Raw genomic sequence first — 19,421 nt, 5'->3', positions numbered from 1 at the left:
GTCCGAGAAAACTATACCCGTGGCTTGGGAGTTAGATCTACAGGTAGAAGCCCAATGGCCTAAGGCCTAAGGCCTCATCAGTCGTTAAACTACGTGTGGAAGACACTACTGGACTACTGACCGCGTTCTTAGCCACGGTAGATTTTGCTCTATAACATGCAGCCTATTATAGCTCGTCGTCTGTTGTTACTCGGATTTCAATCCCTTGTCCAATAATTTTGCGACAGAGGCTATCAGCTGCCGGATCACATGGAGTTCCCTCCAAGACTCATAAGAACGGTATAGATATACTGTGACGGCAGTCCTTTCGTGACGGCAGTCCTTTCCTGACGGCAGTCCTTTCGTGACGGCAGTCCTTTCCTGACCGCAGTCCTTTCCTGACCGCAGTCCTTTCGTGACCGCAGTCCTTTCGTGACGGCAGTCCTTTCGTGACGGCAGTCCTCTCCTGACGGCAGTCCTTTCCTGACGGCAGTCCTTTCGTGACCGCAGTCCTTTCGTGACGGCAGTCCTCTCCTGACCGCAGTCCTTTCGTGACCGCAGTCCTTTCGTGACCGCAGTCCTTTCGTGACCGCAGTCCTCTCCTGACCGCAGTCCTCTCGTGACCGCAGTCCTTTCGTGACCGCAGTCCTCTCCTGACCGCAGTCCTCTCCTGACCGCAGTCCTCTCCTGACCGCAGTCCTCTCCTGACCGCAGTCCTTTCGTGACCGCAGTCCTTTCGTGACCGCAGTCCTCTAGTGACCGCAGCCCTTTGGTATACTATTCATATTAATTGTAAGTTTTTATGAGAACTCTGTGACGTCCGAAGCAAACGTCCTATATCAGGGTATTTGTATAGTTTGCACTGTTTGGTTCGTTTGTCCTACACAGTGGGGTTTTTTATAGCTTCATGCAGTAAATCGCTGTATTCTTCTTCTTTCCTCAACCTAGTGTTTCGTAACTAGCCTACAATAAGATCATTTCTTCTTTCTGAGGTTGTCACAAACTCGACCTAGTAAATTTCTGGCTCTTCAGGAGATGATCTTTTACCACGTCTCTTTCTTCCCGTCGAACTGTCCTGATCTTCCAGGTTCCCTTCTTGATGAATTTGCTTCTGATTAATTCGCTTTTGATGAATCCGTTGTTGATGCATTCGCTGTTCATAAATAAGCTCTCCTGTCTGGCTGTCAAATGAACAGACGTATTCCCGAAGGTTTGTATTAGTCAATTGTTCGTGCTCCAGCTCTTTGTAGACAAGTAGCAAGTTTGTCTGATGAATATTTTCGATGACTTCCTCCCAATTAAGCAACCCTCTTCGGAAATCCGCCAGAGAATAATCGTTTGCGACAGCAAGTACAAACTCCTTAAGGGATGAGTCGAGATTGGGATCATTTAGTGCGAATTTGATATATTGCCGTGACTTGAACAAGTAAAAAACAGCCAGTGACATATTGTTGGATTGGAACCAAGCCTCCAAGATATCATTCGCACTACGGTTATGCGACATATCAGTTAGTTGATTCAATGGCGCAATAGTCTCATCCTCGAAGCCCGCTGCTTTCGGAGGGCAAACGATGACTTCATGGTCCGTATGGAGGCCCCTTTGGAGTTGTACGCTAGGCGTCTCCTCGAGGTCGACAGAAGCATTCATCTGCAACTGGAGATCTGAGGCCACTTCCGCAGGGGGATCATTGTAGCCTTCGTTCGAGGGTGTTCCTGGTGGATAGATGTCAAAGTCCACGGGTGATGAAGCCATCCATGACGTGGAGCACTCCACTGGGACTATGTCTTCGCCTAGAAAGCTAAATATCACATCCCGCCTGATAGCAAAGGAGGAAGGAAATTCTCCCATTGGTTGATCGGAGCTATATATATACGGAAGAAACAGCGATTTGCGATCTTTTTGGTGGGATTCAAAAGCTGGCAGACCGCATCGCTTTAAGGCTTTGGCCGTCTGTTCTGCAAAGGGTGGGATCGTTATCGTGTAGTCTCTCCTTTCCTGGAGCCTGTTTAGATGGCCAATGATGTTGCGGGATGCAGTGCTTTCCCAATGAGTGGGAAAGTCATAGATGTCCGCAGGACGTCGACCTTGCAAGTACGCTTTCACGCTAGGTTGCAAGGATGTGTTACCGCAAAGAGAATCAATTGACGCCGACTCAAATCCTAGCCGCCTGGCCAAGAGACCAAGCCGGTAGTTAGATTCCCGTTGAGTTGGTCTAAAGACTTGAGCCTCAGTTGTAGGCGACTTGTGCCCGGCAAGTTTGGTGTTAGTAAGATTCTCTACATGCCGGATAACAAAACACCAGAGTTGCACCCATGCCGAATTCGACCTTTGCGAGTGCAGCTCGTGCTCGTGGGACACTCGGGTATTCATAGATTCGATAACACCCTCAGCAACCTGAACAGGCCAATCTACCCCACTGGGGTTAAACCGTGACATGATCGCATGTCGCAAGTCTCTATGCTTGCCTGGGATCAATCTCTTCAGGGCAGCTGAGCACGGATGCCAGAGCAATGTGTCCTGGATCAAAGAATGCAGGGTTAAAATCCTCCCTGAGGTGCTAGACAAGGCTCTCGCAACTGATTCGCGACCTGACACACTTATCAGTGATGGGAAAAGGATGTTGTCGTCCATCAATCGAGCTATTTGAGAGCAGTCCATACTCGATTGTCGAGGCATCAGATTCTCTATTAATCTTGTTGACTGGCCATCAACAGCCTCGGGGAATTTCCCACATGAACTCGACCATATCATATATATACGGTCCAAGTAATGTATGATCTCCTGCGACTTGGTATAAGCGGAAGGAAATTGGTAATTGGGTATTGTACTAACATTTGGACAGTTGATCTGTAAAATCCGTCGGATAAATGTAAAGCAAAAGTTTACCCAAAGTCCTGGGAAAGTAATAAGTCGATCGATGCTTTGCATAATGCCCTTGTAATGTTGTTCCAAGCTATTGATGTCTTTTCGGGAGCGAGCAGATATCAAGGATTGCCAGAAAGAGGCATCATTATGACCAGCCAGTTCAAAGTGTCTCCAATTGCGGAAGACATCCCCTGGGGCGAACTCTGGGTCTCGATACATACATATACGACGTCGGAGATTGTCTGGAAGGTCTCGTATGACTTAGCTCAAATAGTCTGACTGCGATCATGACAGACTTACCTTCGGAGTATAGAGCAACTGACCACCAACGATCGCCGGGCAAAAGAGAGCGCTTGGCGGCTTCCACGCGATGCTTTCCAAATAAACATAGGATCTGAATGTCTTTCGGGAGAGTAAGCCACGGCAAATTGGCGTCATCCTTCAGAGTACCTAAACTCAAGTCGGATTGGGCGATAATCTGTTCTAGGAGGTCATCGGCTATCACAGCTGCAATAAAATTCCTTGGCTCCTCGCGAGCGCAACCATCAGTTTCGAATTTTTCTTGCAGGACTGTAAAATGTGTAGGATTCAATATCCTTTTCCCAAAATGTGAATACTCGAATTGAAGGGACCTCAATTCAATTCTTACATATCCACGGAAGAAGTTTGACGATTCTTCTGCCATGATTAAATGAAAAATGTCCTAAGATAACAAGTTTTCCTGTGTGTGGCGGGATAATTGTTCGCTCAGACTCTTATGAGCAAGAATCTTCGCACTGTAGAACAGCATAAGACTAGTGATGTAAGTATCAACATGCCCGGGCCGTACTGTGCCTAACTTAGGCACCACCTATTTGTAAGACGATTTGCGTCAATTAACTATACCTTAAGGGGCTCTTTCTGAGTAGTAGCAAATCAGTAGCAAATCATTCCGTAATAATATTTGTCAACTTATACTGGTTGATGACTTGGATTATTGTTATCATGTCAATATTCGTGCCGCCCCATCACCTTATGCTAGTATACGGTAACTCCTAGGTAGATAGAACGCGTGCTCTGTCCATCGTGTATAGTATTCTAGGTTCGGAATGTCTGTTATGCCAAATTTGATAAAAGATATGGATGGCCTAGCTTAGAACCGGCTGTAATATACCTTTGGATTGCCAACGAAAAATAAATTAATCAAATTTAACCGTACAATGATGCGACCGTAATAAAAATTACACCGCCATCCACCAGTATCCTAAAATATAGTGTATTAAAAGAAAATTACGGGTCGTCAGAATACTAAATGTCTGCTAATTCTTGCTAAAGACTGTCTAAGGCTAAATTGTAGATTACCGCTAGGACAAGAATTATTATATCGGATTTGTCGCTGTTTTTAATGGAATCCCTGTGTATTACCAGGTAAGATACACACCTGAAACTCAACTTCTACCGTAATTTATCCAATTTTTATACAATGGGCTAGGAAACTGTGACAAACAAGAACTCCAAGAACCCACTATATAGAGCGATGCGCATACCAAGTCTGTTTGGTATTCTAGTCTTAGTTAGCTCAGTGGGCAACTGTCCCACCTGTGGGCCTGAACTAGACGGTATCAGGAGGTGGAAGCGCGCCCACTGTGGAGCCCGTGACAAAAACCAGAGTCTCTCCTGGAGTAATGAGAGCGCAGATCTGAATTATTGCGTAATGCTTTTTATTTAAGAGTATGACCAGGTGAGAGGATTTCATTCCTTACGCTATAACCTACTGGTCAAATTACGTTCAACTTCATCTGGCCTTTAAAGTATTGGATACACCTAATTTTTGGACGTATACTATGACCTGATCTAAGTGTTAGTAGAATAGCTAGGAATAATTACGTTAAATTACCCTGACTCCATCCGCTGCGTAAGTATCGTGCTTTCAGGGATCACAACCTAGGTACTATTGATTCCAAATTCCTGTAACCACACTATACGGACTGACATAATAACCGACTTTTATTTCAGAGATATAAATATTAAATTTAATATAGTTCACTTTCTGTGTATCTTAAGCCCGAACTCAAGCATAAGACCAGGTCGATATCCCAAAGATAGGAACATACAGCACAGTCAGTACACTTTTATCGTCCTCCTAAACGAAGCGGAATTATCAGTATAATCACTTCAGTAAGGACCATCGTTTTTGTCACTGGCTCCGCAGTGGGTGCGCTTCCACCACCTAACACTAGTTCAGGCCCACAGGTGGGACGGTCACCCACTGAGCCACCTAAAAGTCTAGCCAGTTCTTTCGTCACAGTTTTATCAACAAACTAGTTCTCTCTGGTATGGTTGATAGTGATCAGTAGTCAAATTGAGCTAATGTCCTTTGTAGCACCGAGTTTTACCCAATTGTTTCTATGTCGGCTGTTGCACATACCCTGGTTACGGCTCCCCCGGTATTTGAAGAAGACCAGCAATGTTTAACTGGACATGGAAAATGCGATGGAAATTTAACTTCCATCACGTATTACACCGGTGTAACAGACTTTTCCTGGACCGGTATTACTGTCATTGAACCATCCACTATCTCTGATGTTCCGGCCTTTTTACCGAAAGCCTCTCAACTAGAAAGTCAGGGCCACTTAGCTAGCCCGCATACCTACACGGCGATATTGATATATGCATGGTTAATGATCTTTATTAGGTAGTGATTTGGCCAGAAGTTTATAGGGCAAGGTCTCTTCAAATGAATAATGCCGGGATAATATTTCTTGCTTCAAGTAGGCCTCGTAAGGCACTCGGAAGGAATGTCGATCAGTTATAGCCCATAGGCATCGCTGGTATTTCAGCTTTAAGTCCCTGTAAGAATCGGCTGATCTGGCTGACCCCATCGGACCACTGGCACATCCGGCCTTGGTAATATTCTGCTATTGCCCTCCAATTCTCGTTTTCTTTCTGCCACATCTCAATACTAGCATTAGCTGTTATCAGATTCTCCTCCAGCCTAGAAATCTCTGTCTTCATCTCCTCTCTCTCCTGGGTACACTGCTCTAAATCGTTATTGGCCTTTTCTAGTTCCTCGGCAAGAACTGAATTCTCCGAGGATAAAGCGATCAATTGATCTTTCGAGGGTTGAGCCGCGGAGTGCTACCATAGAGTCAGTAGCTGAGTAGGGTAAAATTCGTGAGTTAGACTAGGAAACAAACGCTTTCGGATGCATGGACGGCCCAGAATGAACGACCCACTCCCTCGATCAACATCGAGAGGCCACTCACAGAGTGCCCACTCAAATGTCTCTCAAAAAGCTTCTCGATCTGCGTATTCTCTACATGCCACGCATACTCTGTATCTCCTTCAGGTCTCAGGCGAACTTGCGATGGCATGACGTGAATCCCTAGAGTCTCATCTGAGGTGCATCAGTCTCAGCCGTGAGCCTTTGTCATTATGATATCTTACGGATGTGTTTCGCCAGCTGAGTACGGCAAGCAATTCTTAAATCAGTTCTTTTTTGAATACCGAGCACTGCTTTGTTCGAAGCCTCAGGGTACATTGTGGATTAGGACAAATGTGAGTGTGACAGTTCCAAGCCCGCAAATTTAGCATTGACTCGCAATGCAGTAGAGCTTGTTATATATCTTTGAACACTGCCGCATGACGGACCCAGCTTTGACCAAGCCGGCTGCGTCATTGCTGTACACGATTGTAATTTACGGTGTAATAAAGGACAGCCAATCTCTTTTTTCCTGCCAAGGCTGAAATTCCAACTCGAAGAGCTCCACATCATCTTTTACGTTAGCCCTCACTAAACGCTGTATTTTTACGCGGACCCTCCGTTGGGCGGAGACTTGACCCGGCTCTGTTAGCGCGCCATTCAGATTGATTGTCCAGGGAGTAAATTACCAGATACCAGTATCTTCCCTGCTCGATCGTGCTTCTCTTGGGACAGTACCTGCTCCCAATCCACCTCGCCGCTGTAGATGGTAATCAAATCATGGTGACCAAATTTCCGGACTTCCTGATCCTTGCTCAGTGGATCATACACCGAGACCTTTAGCATCTATATTCCGTAGGCATCAAGTTAGACATCGTAACCGTACCCGGAACGAGGAACTAGGCAATGATCACTTACGTATCCATCATCTAGCTTGAGCAAGTGTTGGAGCCAGTCCCTGGCGCATTCGTAATCTCCAGTGCGGTCAAGCTGCCAGACGAGGTAGATCCTCTGCGTGCGAATACCCGCCAATCGACGCCTCTGCACCAGTTCCTTCATGTATGGCAGCTGAGCGGCGATGCCGATCCCAGTAGTGACCATGAAGATGTGGCCGTAGTCACCTAGGTCCCGAGTGGCACCGCACCGGTGGACTGCAGATGGACCGAACGGCCCGTCAATCCACGCCCAGTATTCGCGGTCGGGCTCTAGGCACATGAGAGCTTTCCGCGTGAACCCCGTTCGAGCGCGAAAGAGCAGGAACACCCGGTCTGCTTCGCCATTCTGGTTTTCCTCCCACCAGGTAATGCTAAACGGGTGAGCCTGGAAGAAATAGAAAAGACCAACAGCTGGTACGCCCAGGGTGATTCGCTCGCCGGCTCGCACTGTCCACGGTCGTGGGAGACGCAATTCCGCACGTACTATATCTTCAGTAAAGGGTGTGATGCTCACCCGCAAAGCGCGCCTCCCGAATACCACGTTTCGGAAAAGGACGCGAAGTACCTGAAGCACCCCAGTCACAGAGAATGTGACAAGACATACCAGGATGAATCTGCGCGCCGTTTCCGCAGCCAGCTGGATATGTTTCCACAGCAGGTAGAGTGCTAGAAAAGCGCATACAAGGTGGGTTACCAGGAAAAGCTCGTACACTCGGCGCTTCACCAGCGGCAGGATCAAGAGCGAGATTAACATGCAGCCAGCCTAGACACGATAGAAAGCATTAGCCGACGCCCTGGTACAGCAGCTGAACATTGGAGTGACTTGCGAGGAGTCCATAATATTGGGCATCATCTGCCGTCGTAAACTGAGTCTTCTGACAAGCAAGGGCAACATGCACGGCGGCTTGGACGGCGGCCATAAATCCCGCGATGCGGTGAATCATGCTGTAGGTCTCTCGTGATATGCCCAGTAGATACGCGCCGAACTCGCGGCCACCGGACAAAAACAGTAGGCACAGGTTAATTAAAGACAGGTGGGCAGCACGTGTGGCACGCTGCTGCAAGTTATGTAGCCCTGCTACGTTGCAAACAACGGTACCGACAACATAAATGAGGAAGCCGATCGTCTGGAGCGGTGAAAGCGTTGCCAGACCAATAATTCGGGGATTGAATCTTGGGTAGACTAGGTATTGTAGGTAGATATGATAGATACTGGCAGATCCCAGCAACGAGAACCGTTGAAATAGAAAAAAGAACAACCTCCGGTACAGGAAGAGAGTCAGTAGGAGCAGAACAAGACTTGCAAAAGTGGCAAGGTATATGAGCTCCGTCAACTCCATATCGGTTTGAAGAACTCTTGAACGCATGGTGTATGCCGGATAAGTGGCCAGAAAGAGGGAAGCACAGATATCTTATATACTCTGATCAGAAAGTGAACTCTTATCGTAGTAACGTTTTAGCTCCAGCATCCAAGCCTGTCCCTGATAGTCTACGACAGCTGAGCATTGTCACCGTACCAATCAGTGGCGTCCCCACTCCATATGTAAGACTCATGGTCCTTTCCCTCCTGATCATCTACCCCTTGTTCTACCGCTCTTTGCTTCCCTTCGTTCTCTTCGCCGTCCGCACTCTCCTCTTCCTGCAGGTTTCCATCCTTGCCCTGACTATCTTCTTGCGAGCCTTCGGAATCACCAGAGCCAAAGACTTGCTCTTGCGTTGGGTTGGCTTCCAGAGCAGGGGGGCCTTTGGCTACCTCAGAGATATAGACCAGCAGCTGGATAAGCTCCTTCCGCTCTTCCCCCGTGGCACGCGTCAAAATTTCCTGCGCGCTGTACAGTCTCTGTAACGATCGATTAAGGGAACCCTGGACAGACCAAACACTTAACCACTAAACAAGCCTTCTATTTAGAAATAACTTACCAGGGATCGGTCATCTGGTGGCCATAACGGATCTTCCACGGAGTTGAATGTGACAATACCATTGCTACTTTCCACAAGGAAGTAGGCCCGGCAATCGTAGAGGAGGGAGAGTTCCAAAACCTGCTCCACGATACCGTTGACCCTTTCCGTAAAACCAGCCATGCTGTAACTTTCAGCAATGCTAGTAGTCGACGCCGCCAGTTGAGTCGCCGGCGAAGATGTAGAATGATAGACTGGTTCAACAATATTCTGAATTGGAAGGACAAAACGTTTAAATACAGACTCGAAACTAACCCCACCAGTCCGTATGCCTAGCGAATTTGACCAAGGTGACCCACCGTCACGTAACAAGTTTCCTATATCGCAATTGTAGGCTGGTAAATTACAGGCAAGAATCGCTGATCTAATGATACTGGCAGAGTGGCGTGACACCTCGGCCGAGTACCTGCTCTAATCGACAGTACTACCAAAGTTTAGCTATCAGATTAGCGTCTCACTGGTCGTGGATCTCCCCCACAACACAAAGACGCTTAGTTCCAAGCTCCGCTGGCGACGACACAGATGGACTTCTACACGTCTCGATCTGTAAGCGGCCCTCCCAACTGTCACATGCCGCGCATGGAGCTGCAGTGGGTCGATCATGACTCGGTTGCCCAAACGATTCATGCAAGTTCTTGACCTCTGCGAATGACCACAGGCTAGCCGGAAATCCGCTGATCTTCCACCGTTCCTGTCGGCCTGTCCGAATGTAGATATTCAGGGGCTCTTTGGGATGATGGACGAAAACTGAGACAGATTTGACATAGCGCCCACATTGAGAACAAATGCCCGTCGGTCCTCCGAACTGGCCGAGAAAGCCGGTATCGGTCACAAAATCGACATCGTTAGGGCAAAGTCTATCGAGGGCTTCCAAAATATGTCTGGCTGGGCCTTTGCAGCGGATTGTGCCACGGTACCAACCTGGCGAAGAATGCCGAGGCTGCATCAAGGAACTATCCAATTCAAAATAGAAACGGGCTACTAGAAGGGCCGTCGCCGCCTCCTTGGCCTTTCTGGCCGCCCCAACTTGGGTGGTGACCAAATTTCGGTAACTGTCCATCGCACTGACGTCATCAATAGTGCATGGGATGTCGTGCAGCTCAACGTTCAGCCGCAGGTGGTCTTCTTTCGTACCATCCTCAAGCTCGCTTTGGAGTTCCAGCCATTTCGGCTCAGTGTCAAGATTAGACATTAAGGCATCATATCCCCTGCGGAGAAAACCGTCGCGGAACACATGACGGAAATGAGGCGATCGGAAACCGGCGCTTTCGGTCTTTCCGGTGCCTAGAGAGATTAACCTTCCAACTCCAGGCCTAGACGGCCAGACGCGGCGACTGACACGCCTGGCAATACCAGCCGCAAAATTATCCTTTAGCCCTCCATCCTGGAATGAGCCGATAGCCCGGATATCCGCGGGCGAAAAATAACTGTCAAAACCATCAGCAAACTGAGTAAATTCCGACGGCCGTCAACGGCCGAAATACGTCTCCTAGCCACCACTTCTTCATTTCAAACGCGTAAAGCTAAAGACCTGGGGCTGGAAAGGGCATGAGAGGTCCAGATGGATCTTTCTCAAGGGGACTTACAATGGTGCCGCGGCAGTAGCTCTCGCTCTTATCGGAGTTAGCAAATCGCCGAAACAGCAAAGGCTAATTGACTCACACTTCCCATATCAAGGGTTCACCCTGGGTGTTTTCGGCGCGGAATAACTCGTGCTCTACTTTCACTGCGAGTCAGTGACGTAGAAACACCCTCACATGTTTTGTTTCTAAACAACATTTCTGTGATAACAGTAGCTAAGGAAAAGCGAGGCACGGGAATGGATTGGCTGACCGTGTTCTCCAGCAGATCGGTCTGCAGCATTAAAATTCCCAAATACAAAGGACCTAGTCTCCTTCGCAATACTGGTTGCGATAACACCGAATTTCGATCTTGAATGTAACCCTGACTCGGTCCCCACCACATCAAAGATACGATGTGCCTCTCCGAATGCCTCTCGGAGACTGGAGTCGAAAACGCGCGGGTCGTAGCAACTGTCGTGGAGGAGCCATGAAACCCACTGGAATATACCCCCAAGTAGAGAGTCTCGGCCCAGGATAAGGCGGAGCAATTTGGAGAGCGACATCCGCCGTCGTTCGCGGAAGATGCGCCGCGCAAGACGATCAAACACCTGGGAGCAGGTCGCGACATCCCATCCCATACCTGCCAGACCTAGGACAATCAAACCGCCTGCCGAGTCGTTAGTACTTAGGAGTCGATCTTATCCGAGGACAGAAAATTGGGGAATGAACTCACCGGAGCTAGACCCCACCGACAAATCCACAAGGTCCCGTATAGTGCACTGGGGTCCAAGGTATTCCTGGATCAATAGGAGATATTCCAACGGGATTCCCCCTCGGACCCCTCCGCCGTCAATGGCTAGAATGGTGGGGTTCATCGTGGGGGGCAGGACGTCGATGGTCATGGTACCACCGCCAAGGCAGATTAGGCAATTCGAGACCGTGAATTGATATTCAGCATCAGGCGCCGGCCGACCGAATAACTGCGCACATTGGTCGCAAAGCGCATGGTGGCAAGCCTGGGCGTGTTGTGCGCTGCGGACAAGGCAGTAAAGGCAGATCTTGTCTGATTGCACACGTCCTAACTCATGGCTGATCGCTAGTAGATGGTCCCGACGGTGATCCACGGTTCGCCATCCGTGGGCGACCACTTGACGGAACTGGCTAACAAACTCTAGCTCCACTTGCCCCGTTAAACCACCAACTCGTCGACTGGATTTTGGATCATCGTAATCTCGGATCCCACGGATGAGAGAAGATCGATAGAGGGCTCGAAAGACGGCTCGCGGCTCCAGCACTAGACAGTAATTAGAATCCTACTACTGGAAGCGGAGGATTTCCCGAGGCAAAACTCGGTCAAATAAACAACTCACTGATTGCACCTGGTAGATAATGATCCATCAACAGCGCAGAAGCGGTAGATGAGACCAGAGTGTCTAGGCTACATCCTGCGCGTTTTCCTATGTCCAGATAGTGGGAAACATGGTCCCCCAATGCCTGTGAGACCGGGTTTCCTTCACGCGTCGCCTTGATGAAGTCGAAAGAGTCGTCTTTGTCTAGCGCCAGGCGCGTAGTTGCCAAATCAAAGAGCCCCTGGATATGCAAGGCGCTAAAAAGTGCCCCACAACCGCGTCGAGCCCTCCGCACGATCTCGAGCCCCCTTTTGATCGTCGCACGGAGCTGATCACGGATACCAACGTCGCTAAAACGGTCGATCGAGACGATTTGCACGCCGGAGAAAGATCGGGACAGAGATTCGCAGCCTTTGGCGTGTAATATTCGGTTAAAATCCTCTTCCGCCTGTCGGATGGCACGACCCGGACCGCTGTCCAGAACCACCACGACCTGCGGCCGCACTGCAAGAGGAAGCGACGATGCCGATCCAACCGTTGCGCACTCAGCCAAAAAATGAGCAGCTGATTGGACACTCTCAAAATCATCAACAAAAATACAAATCACGTCCGCAAATAAAAAAACGAGACGGGCGAGAATGACTCGGATAGCAGCTTGAGCCGAAGCAGCTTTCCACGTGATTGGATGCTCATGCACACCCGACCCCGAAATGGCCTGTACCTGGGCAAGGCTTGACCCAGATTGACCAATTCCACCATCAATGATAAGATGAGGGTCTCGGGTTGTCTCGGAGAGGTTGTCAACCCGCAAGCCAATGCTAGCGGTGGCTCGCGTTCTTCGGATGTTGTTACTGGGAAAGAGTGCTTGGAGAGCCAGGTCTTTAGTTCGCTCGCCTAAGAACACTGAAAACACTGGATTTTGATCACTAGGAGCCGGCAATCGAGAAACGATTCGTCCGAGCTGACCATAATCGCGAATCACAAAGTTTTGACTCTCGCCAACACCAACATCAATCCAACTGGAATCGTGTCTCAAGCGCATCGTAAGGTTCATGGGCAGGCTCTTGTAGACTCCAGAAACCGATCTCGATGGGTCATTCTTAAACCACACCAGGGCACATTCTTCGCTTCAGCGTGGTATGAAAATCGGCAAACCTCTTACTCTCGCTGTTTCATGTACTTGATACTTTCTCGCTGGTCTACATCATTGCCAATGTGGTCGAATTCTGAAAGTACGAGTGTGACCAAAAGGTAAGACATACGCCCGGCCTTGTGGCTCATTAGACCGGCGTATTTTTGCTCCTCGATTGAATTGGGCTCCCTACATGACAAATACAAACGTGGTGGGAGGATAAAAAATAAAGATAAGGCCGAGTAAATTTGAAAAGAAAATTACACGGGATTTTAATTTGCCAGACTATCAAAGTAAGTTCTGTAGCCGCCGCCAAATTTCTTGTTACTAACTACACATACTAATAAAGATCTGTTGCTAGAGCTTGGAAGACTAGCTATGGTCTAAATGTAACACCCTTCATGTTTTTCAAAATATATTCTTTGGGCATCTCCGGTAAATGAGTACGAAAATAAGGATCTTTATTATGGGTAGACCTTTTTAAGGCCCCTGGTACTTGGTATAGCGTACAAGACGCACTGACCAGCACCGTTCTCGGGTGATATGCCCTGGAGATCATTTCTCAGCATGAACTAAGCCGAATGCGCGCTGTCAAGGGTGGACTTTGGTTACTACTGTGTATCAAATCCTAAAGTGCGGGGGTGTGGTAGGGGACAGGGGTATAGTCGAGCTATGATTTTAGCATAAGATATGCATATATATATACTTCATCCAACCGTCTTTTTCTATCCCTTACTGTTTTCTTCAAACAAACATACCTTTCTTTCTGCCTCTGATGTTTTCTTCCGACTTTACATACAACTTGCCCGAGGCAAGCATGAGCAATGAGTCTTTAGACTATTTACCATTTAACCCCCAGAAGCTCTCGGATTTTCAAACCTCTCCTTTCAAGCCTGCGCAGGTTATTGCGACTGAACAGGCCATGAATCAATGGCCGGACATACAAGGACCGTCGCCGACCGCCAATTCTCGAATCTCCCAAGGCGGACGACTCGAGAACGGATTCCAGAGGACAGGAAATGGGTTCGTGCCATTAAGATTTCACTGATCGAATACTAATGTTTCTTTAGTCGCTCTCAGCCTATATCTCCTATGGTCGAATCATCAGAGTGAGCTCTCCAAGCATCTTAATTCTTGTCAGATTACATGAGCTAAGCATATCTCAACCATCGCTGCAGCGACCTGACAATAGGAGAGTTGCGCCATATGAAGAAGAGATATGATCAGATCGACATGCGGATGGATACAATCATGGAAAACTTAAAACATCTCATGGCTCATGCCAACCGGGTTGGAAACTTTGCAGAAAGAATCCATCAATTGGACACCCTTTCCAGCCAGCTGGAGAATATTCGGGCCAATACCAAGCGTCTGGACAGGCAGTTAAACGAAAACTGTGAAGAGATGAGGAGGGAGGTCAAACGGATTGATCGTATGGTTGAAACATATGAGTATATCCAGAAAAAGTTCCAAGGCTTGCTTTGCCGTCTATCCAGACGACGCAGTGCCGATGACTGTCGAGCAGCGCCGGGTGAAGAGGAATTACTGGTGTAACATGAGGGTTGTTTCTTGTATTATCGTTGTAACTTTAATTAAACTCTCTCGTCCGAAAGCCTACTCTCTTAATTATAACTCCGAATTATAAGCACAAGCCCTTTCACTCTACTATATGGCCATTTTGTGGATTGATTGCAAGGTAGGCCCGTTTTACTACACCCCATGGCGTTAGTGCCCTGGGCTTGATTAGCTTTGGGGGCCCTGGTCAGAACACTCTCCGTGCACCGGCCTAGCGCAACAGCGTTTATTAATTACGCATATCTCCTAGTTACGGCAATCGCTTACGTTAAGGATTTCTGTCTCCTGCGCGGGGCGGGTCCGGGATACCTTCCGCATTTCCCCAAACTCTAATTACCTACTACCCCCTGGACATGACTCGGGAAAAAGGTTTATTTGTAGGCCTTTTTTTTTTAAAAAAAAAAAAAAAAAAAGAAAAAATCTCCTAGATAATTCTTATAGATTGAATTTTACCACTTAGGCTTTGGTCTTTTTTTTTTTTTTTTTTTTTTTTTTTTTTACAAAGACATCATCTCCACATAGTTTTCATAGAGTATTTTATCACTTATTACTCCGGTAATATGGAAAAGACTGTTCGTAACCTGGCTCTGTAAGTTTAGGTTCCCTCCCGCAGACCATGTTTCGAAGCTGCTCCTTGTTCTAGTAACATCGATGGGTATAAGATTCTCGATATCTTTAGGATTGAGAGTTATCTCCCAACACCTATCTCACTGGGTAGCTGATCAAAGCAAAAAAACAGTACCTTGATACTTCAATATGGAGTCGGAAACAATCAATCCGCAGCCTGTCCACAATATCCTTCCGACGGTATGTACTTGCCGCCGCCCCAGTGGTCTGTCATTAACAGTCAAGTAGATGGAAACAATTGGAGAGCTAAATCAGAGGGACAACCTCACCGGTCTGGTCCAAGATTTTCTTGATCGAGAACGAAATGCATCCCTTTACCGCGCTAGCCTCGAAGCTCGCATTGAGCACGAGTGCGCAAATCTACAGGAGGAACGTCATATCCGCAGTCAATTGGAGCTTCAGCTAGCCGAATCACAATGGGCACGGTCGCAGCTAGAGTCTTCATATCGACGCTCGTGTGAAGACCGGGACTTCTTTCGCCAAGAGACCGCCCAGGAAAAAGGGAAGGTTCAAGATATTGAGTCTCGCCTAGCTGCTGCCCTGTCGTTCCACGAAACTATACAAAAAAGCAGTTTAGGGAGAGGGGCTCCTTCGGACAGATCAGTCAATGCCTTGCAGCTACGGCTCCAAAGCCAAAGACAGCAAGAATTGATCACAGAGCTTCAGGTTCTCAATCTAGCACACGAGAATACCATACGGACTCTACAGGGCACCTTGCACAATGCACTGGGGTGTTTCTCGTGCGGTTCCTACACTGATAGCGATGGTACTGCCACCATCATTGAGAATTCTACGGGCGAAGGAAGCAACAGCCCCCAGGAGCCACCGGACAATACATACCCTTTGTTACCGACGAATAAACTGGGAGGGACATGGTATGAGGAATGATGGTTCAGGGATCTCTTTGGTAGTTGTGAATTTGAGGACTAGTGAATAAACCTGTTTATGAAGCAAATGAAGTATTTGTGCATAGTAGACATTACGCGGGTTTAACGACCATGCCGGTTTCAAGGAGAAAGCGGTAAGTTTACTGCACTCAGACCTCGCTTTTGCAGATGCCTGTTCTAATAGTGCCGCCAGCCGGCGTTGGTAATATTTAAACCTGGAGCATTCCCGTAGTACAGTCTACCCAGATTGAACCAACCTCTCTCTCCGCAGTTGACCTCAACATCTTTGCCAGAATAAAAATGGAACAGCAGCCACGCCATTCACTATATTCCATTCCCGAAGAGATTACCCCGCAAGATCATCGGATTCTTTGCAATGGTGGGACTTCGTCCGGTATAGAGCGCCTTCCATCTCGCCTTAGACAGACCAAATCCCCTTTCCAGAGCGAGAAGAGACAGATCGAGCATTTGACCTACGAAGTTGGCTATCTTAAAGCGGAGTTGGCCTGGCATTCAGAATCTCGGCGTGCTCTACTCTTGCTTCAAGAGCAAATGTATGAGATATTTCATAGAATGGAGGACGCTCTGATCCAAGCGAATGTACGGCTCCAAGAAGCTGAGCATCGTTACTTGAGTTTCTGGGGACTCGAGGCATGCGCAGGAGGGAGTGAGCAGATGATATAAGTAAGAAGACCTCTTTTATTATGCCGCTTGGATAATATTGCTAACAATTCTTGCAGATTTCATGGTTTGGACATTGGAATAGAGATAACTATTTTGATTTTTTGGCTCTTTATGAATGCAACAACGTCTGCTAGTCTCAACCACCGTCTCTGTATACATATATTCGAACAGATAATATTATCTCAGCAAGTGGAATTTCCTACCGCACAGACTCATCTTTGAGATAAAACTCTCTTTACTATCAAAAAAATATTAACATGTCAATATACCCAAGATTCTTCTAATGTTGAGCTCACCTTTATTGTCGTGTTGTGTTCCATGAGGTCACAAACATTGCGATATCGGTCGGACGCCTATCGTAGCATTGAATTGTGATTTCAACTTCGGCTGACAATTTATCGCCTCCGTGTGACAATCTTGCAACCATCTTATGAAATGTTTCTTTCCATACACTGCGTCGTCTGACAGGCTCTAGGGGGGCGGTCCTTGCCATAATTTGTGGTTGGCTTCGACTAATCACACTGGGTTGAATGTAGACCACTTTCTCAGGAGGCTCTCCCTGTGTCGAAGGAGATACGGATCCTGTGACTAAAATCTTTAACACCACTATCAAATGCTAACGCCCAAATTGACTCGAAATTGCCTAGTAGGATACTGAGCCGGGATAATCCAATGTTATTTTTACTGCGAGCCCACGTCCGGCATCTCCGAAGTTTCTGGCAGAGGCCCTGCAAAATGAATTTTACCACTAAGACCAAGCTTGAGTAGTACATTGACAACTGTTCCAGTAATCTCGATTTGCCCCTAGTAATAGAAGGATGGGATGGTAACCTTACGAGATGATAGAATCAGTGTTTCGAAACAGGGTCCGCGTCTTACTGCTAGGCCAAGAAAGGTGTGCTTAGCCGTCCTGAAAAAATACATCTCTTATTCGTAAATTACCATGCTCCCTTCTCGACCGTCACGGGGCTTCTCTGGGTAACTAGATAAAACAAAGTTCAATTGGCTGTAAGTTTATTTCAGTATTCAAATATTTTTTCCGCTAATGCAACTGGTAAAGCTGATCCCTTCAACAGCCCGACATTTCTGTCTTAGCACTTAGTTTTTATCAAAAGTTTCAAAACACATAGTAATGTTGTCGCATTGAAATTCCACCAAATGTCACTTAACTGGGCCGTGATAGCGAAGAAATCCATATAATATGGGGATATACCTCTGCATCGTTATCTTAAAGCCCTCTGCTTTCCAATTCAGAACCTAAGAGAGTAAAATGAATTATTCCGACTGCCGGAGGCTCCTCTCACCGTGGGTCATCATTCTTCTTCTCGTCCAATCTGCTCCTAGTTTTTCTCTGAAGGTAGGTCAATTGTGATTGTCATGGGTTCTTAGCTAAGCTATGCAGATAAGAGGACTTCAGCTCATCAATGACGAAACCGGTACATTTTCGGGCCCATTTGGTTTCCCGCGAAACTTCAGTAAGTGTCTTTAAAGCAGAAACGATTTCTTTTACTCACCAAGTAGGTTCCGAATGGGTTCATGCCGAGCCTTATTCCTTTATTGATGCAGAGCCATTATCTTTTTTCTGCAGCACGTCTCAAAGATTACCATACCAACAGCCATCGTGGCCGCGCTTAAAAGCCACACCGGGTTCGGCGATTTGCCCGCACTATGCACTAGATACACTGTCGACCAGAGACCGTGTGGACCGGGGGATGATAAGCTGGTATGGAAGTAGCTACGCTAACCGTACTGACTTCAAAAGTCTTTCAGATATCATCAACATTCCGGAAGATGAAACAGGACAAGGTTGGTAGAAAGTGCGAGTTCAAATTATCTAAGTCTAATAGAGTCCTAGTTCTTGCGATGCACTCGTACCCCTCGCTGGTCCATTCTGGATGCCCGACTCCATTTCGGATCCCCAAAGATTTGAAAGCCTCAAGCATATATTCAATCTACTGGCTGTGGAATACAACCAAGCTGATGGAAACCGGGTTCCAAGTACATATTTTCCGGAGGCACGTTGGTACCGTGGCGCTAATTCGCTCTTGTAGATCTATACTACATGTATTGACATCGAAATAATGTCTGACCTGTCAACAGAAAGGCCAAGGCCCAACGAAGAGACCCTGATGAGCTTGACTTTGACCTCTACACATTTCATTTGTCCAACTCGCCAGCCATCAACGGCAGATGGGTCTATGATCAGCTACCATTCGAGCCTGTCAGGTATAGAAAGTCAGATTTCAGTATTAGAGCCGGTACAAAGTTCCAGGACCCCGTCCTTTGCTTCAACTAGTACTTCGACCCCAACGACAATTCCACGCAGTACGCATTACCCATCGGCCAACGAAGTGACAAGGCTTACGCCATCAATTCTGCCCACAGTGGCAGGTGTAACCTCTGTGACTCCCACAACTTTATCTTCTTTTTCGTCTGCTGCATCCACACATACCGTGAAGCTCACACCGGGTGACGTTGTCATCTTTGACCGCAAATATCTGAATGTCTCCGTCGGGGATTCTGTTCTCTTTAAGTCATTAAATGGATCTCTTTTTCTTTTCAATACCACATTTGAAGATTCATGTTCTCCAATCAGGCAGATCGAAAACAAAGGCCAGAACAGTGTGCTCTACTCGGTACAGAGCGCCGACCCTGCTTGGTTTCTCGCATGCGATTCTGCTGAAA

General features: G+C 47.4%; 3 protein-coding genes across 3 annotated transcripts; 1 reads left to right on the top strand and 2 right to left on the bottom strand.

Annotated features, from left to right (window-relative positions):
* Positions 1–988: 988 nt before the first annotated feature.
* On the bottom strand, positions 989–3,530 carry KD926_008234 (uncharacterized protein; the record flags this gene model as incomplete). The annotated part of the gene is made up of 3 exons (XM_053100935.1): positions 989–2,497; positions 2,813–3,087; positions 3,146–3,530. The coding sequence occupies 3 exons, from the start codon at positions 3,528–3,530 to the stop codon at positions 989–991; spliced, it is 2,169 nt and encodes a 722-aa protein (XP_052955392.1).
* A 2,099-nt stretch (positions 3,531–5,629) lies between these two features.
* Positions 5,630–12,873, bottom strand: KD926_008233 (patatin-like phospholipase; the record flags this gene model as incomplete). Its single annotated transcript, XM_053100934.1, has 13 exons — positions 5,630–5,962; positions 6,091–6,221; positions 6,716–6,872; positions 6,945–7,724; positions 7,774–8,173; positions 8,479–8,801; positions 8,882–9,326; positions 9,379–10,347; positions 10,507–10,533; positions 10,583–10,646; positions 10,754–11,149; positions 11,216–11,776; positions 11,853–12,873. The coding sequence occupies 13 exons, from the start codon at positions 12,871–12,873 to the stop codon at positions 5,630–5,632; spliced, it is 5,607 nt and encodes a 1,868-aa protein (XP_052955391.1).
* An 865-nt stretch (positions 12,874–13,738) lies between these two features.
* On the top strand, positions 13,739–14,517 carry KD926_008232 (uncharacterized protein; the record flags this gene model as incomplete). Its single annotated transcript, XM_053100933.1, has 3 exons — positions 13,739–13,986; positions 14,034–14,072; positions 14,142–14,517. 3 exons carry the CDS (start codon positions 13,739–13,741, stop codon positions 14,515–14,517), a joined length of 663 nt encoding a protein of 220 aa, XP_052955390.1.
* Positions 14,518–19,421: the final 4,904 nt, after the last annotated feature.

This window comes from Aspergillus affinis (assembly GCF_023601865.1).
Source record: "Aspergillus affinis strain CMG 70 chromosome Unknown NODE_52_length_214890_cov_85_929348, whole genome shotgun sequence".
Taxonomy (NCBI): domain Eukaryota; kingdom Fungi; phylum Ascomycota; class Eurotiomycetes; order Eurotiales; family Aspergillaceae; genus Aspergillus; species Aspergillus affinis.
Note: the sequence above shows the minus strand (reverse complement) of the source record. Positions and strands in the feature narration are given on the sequence as shown.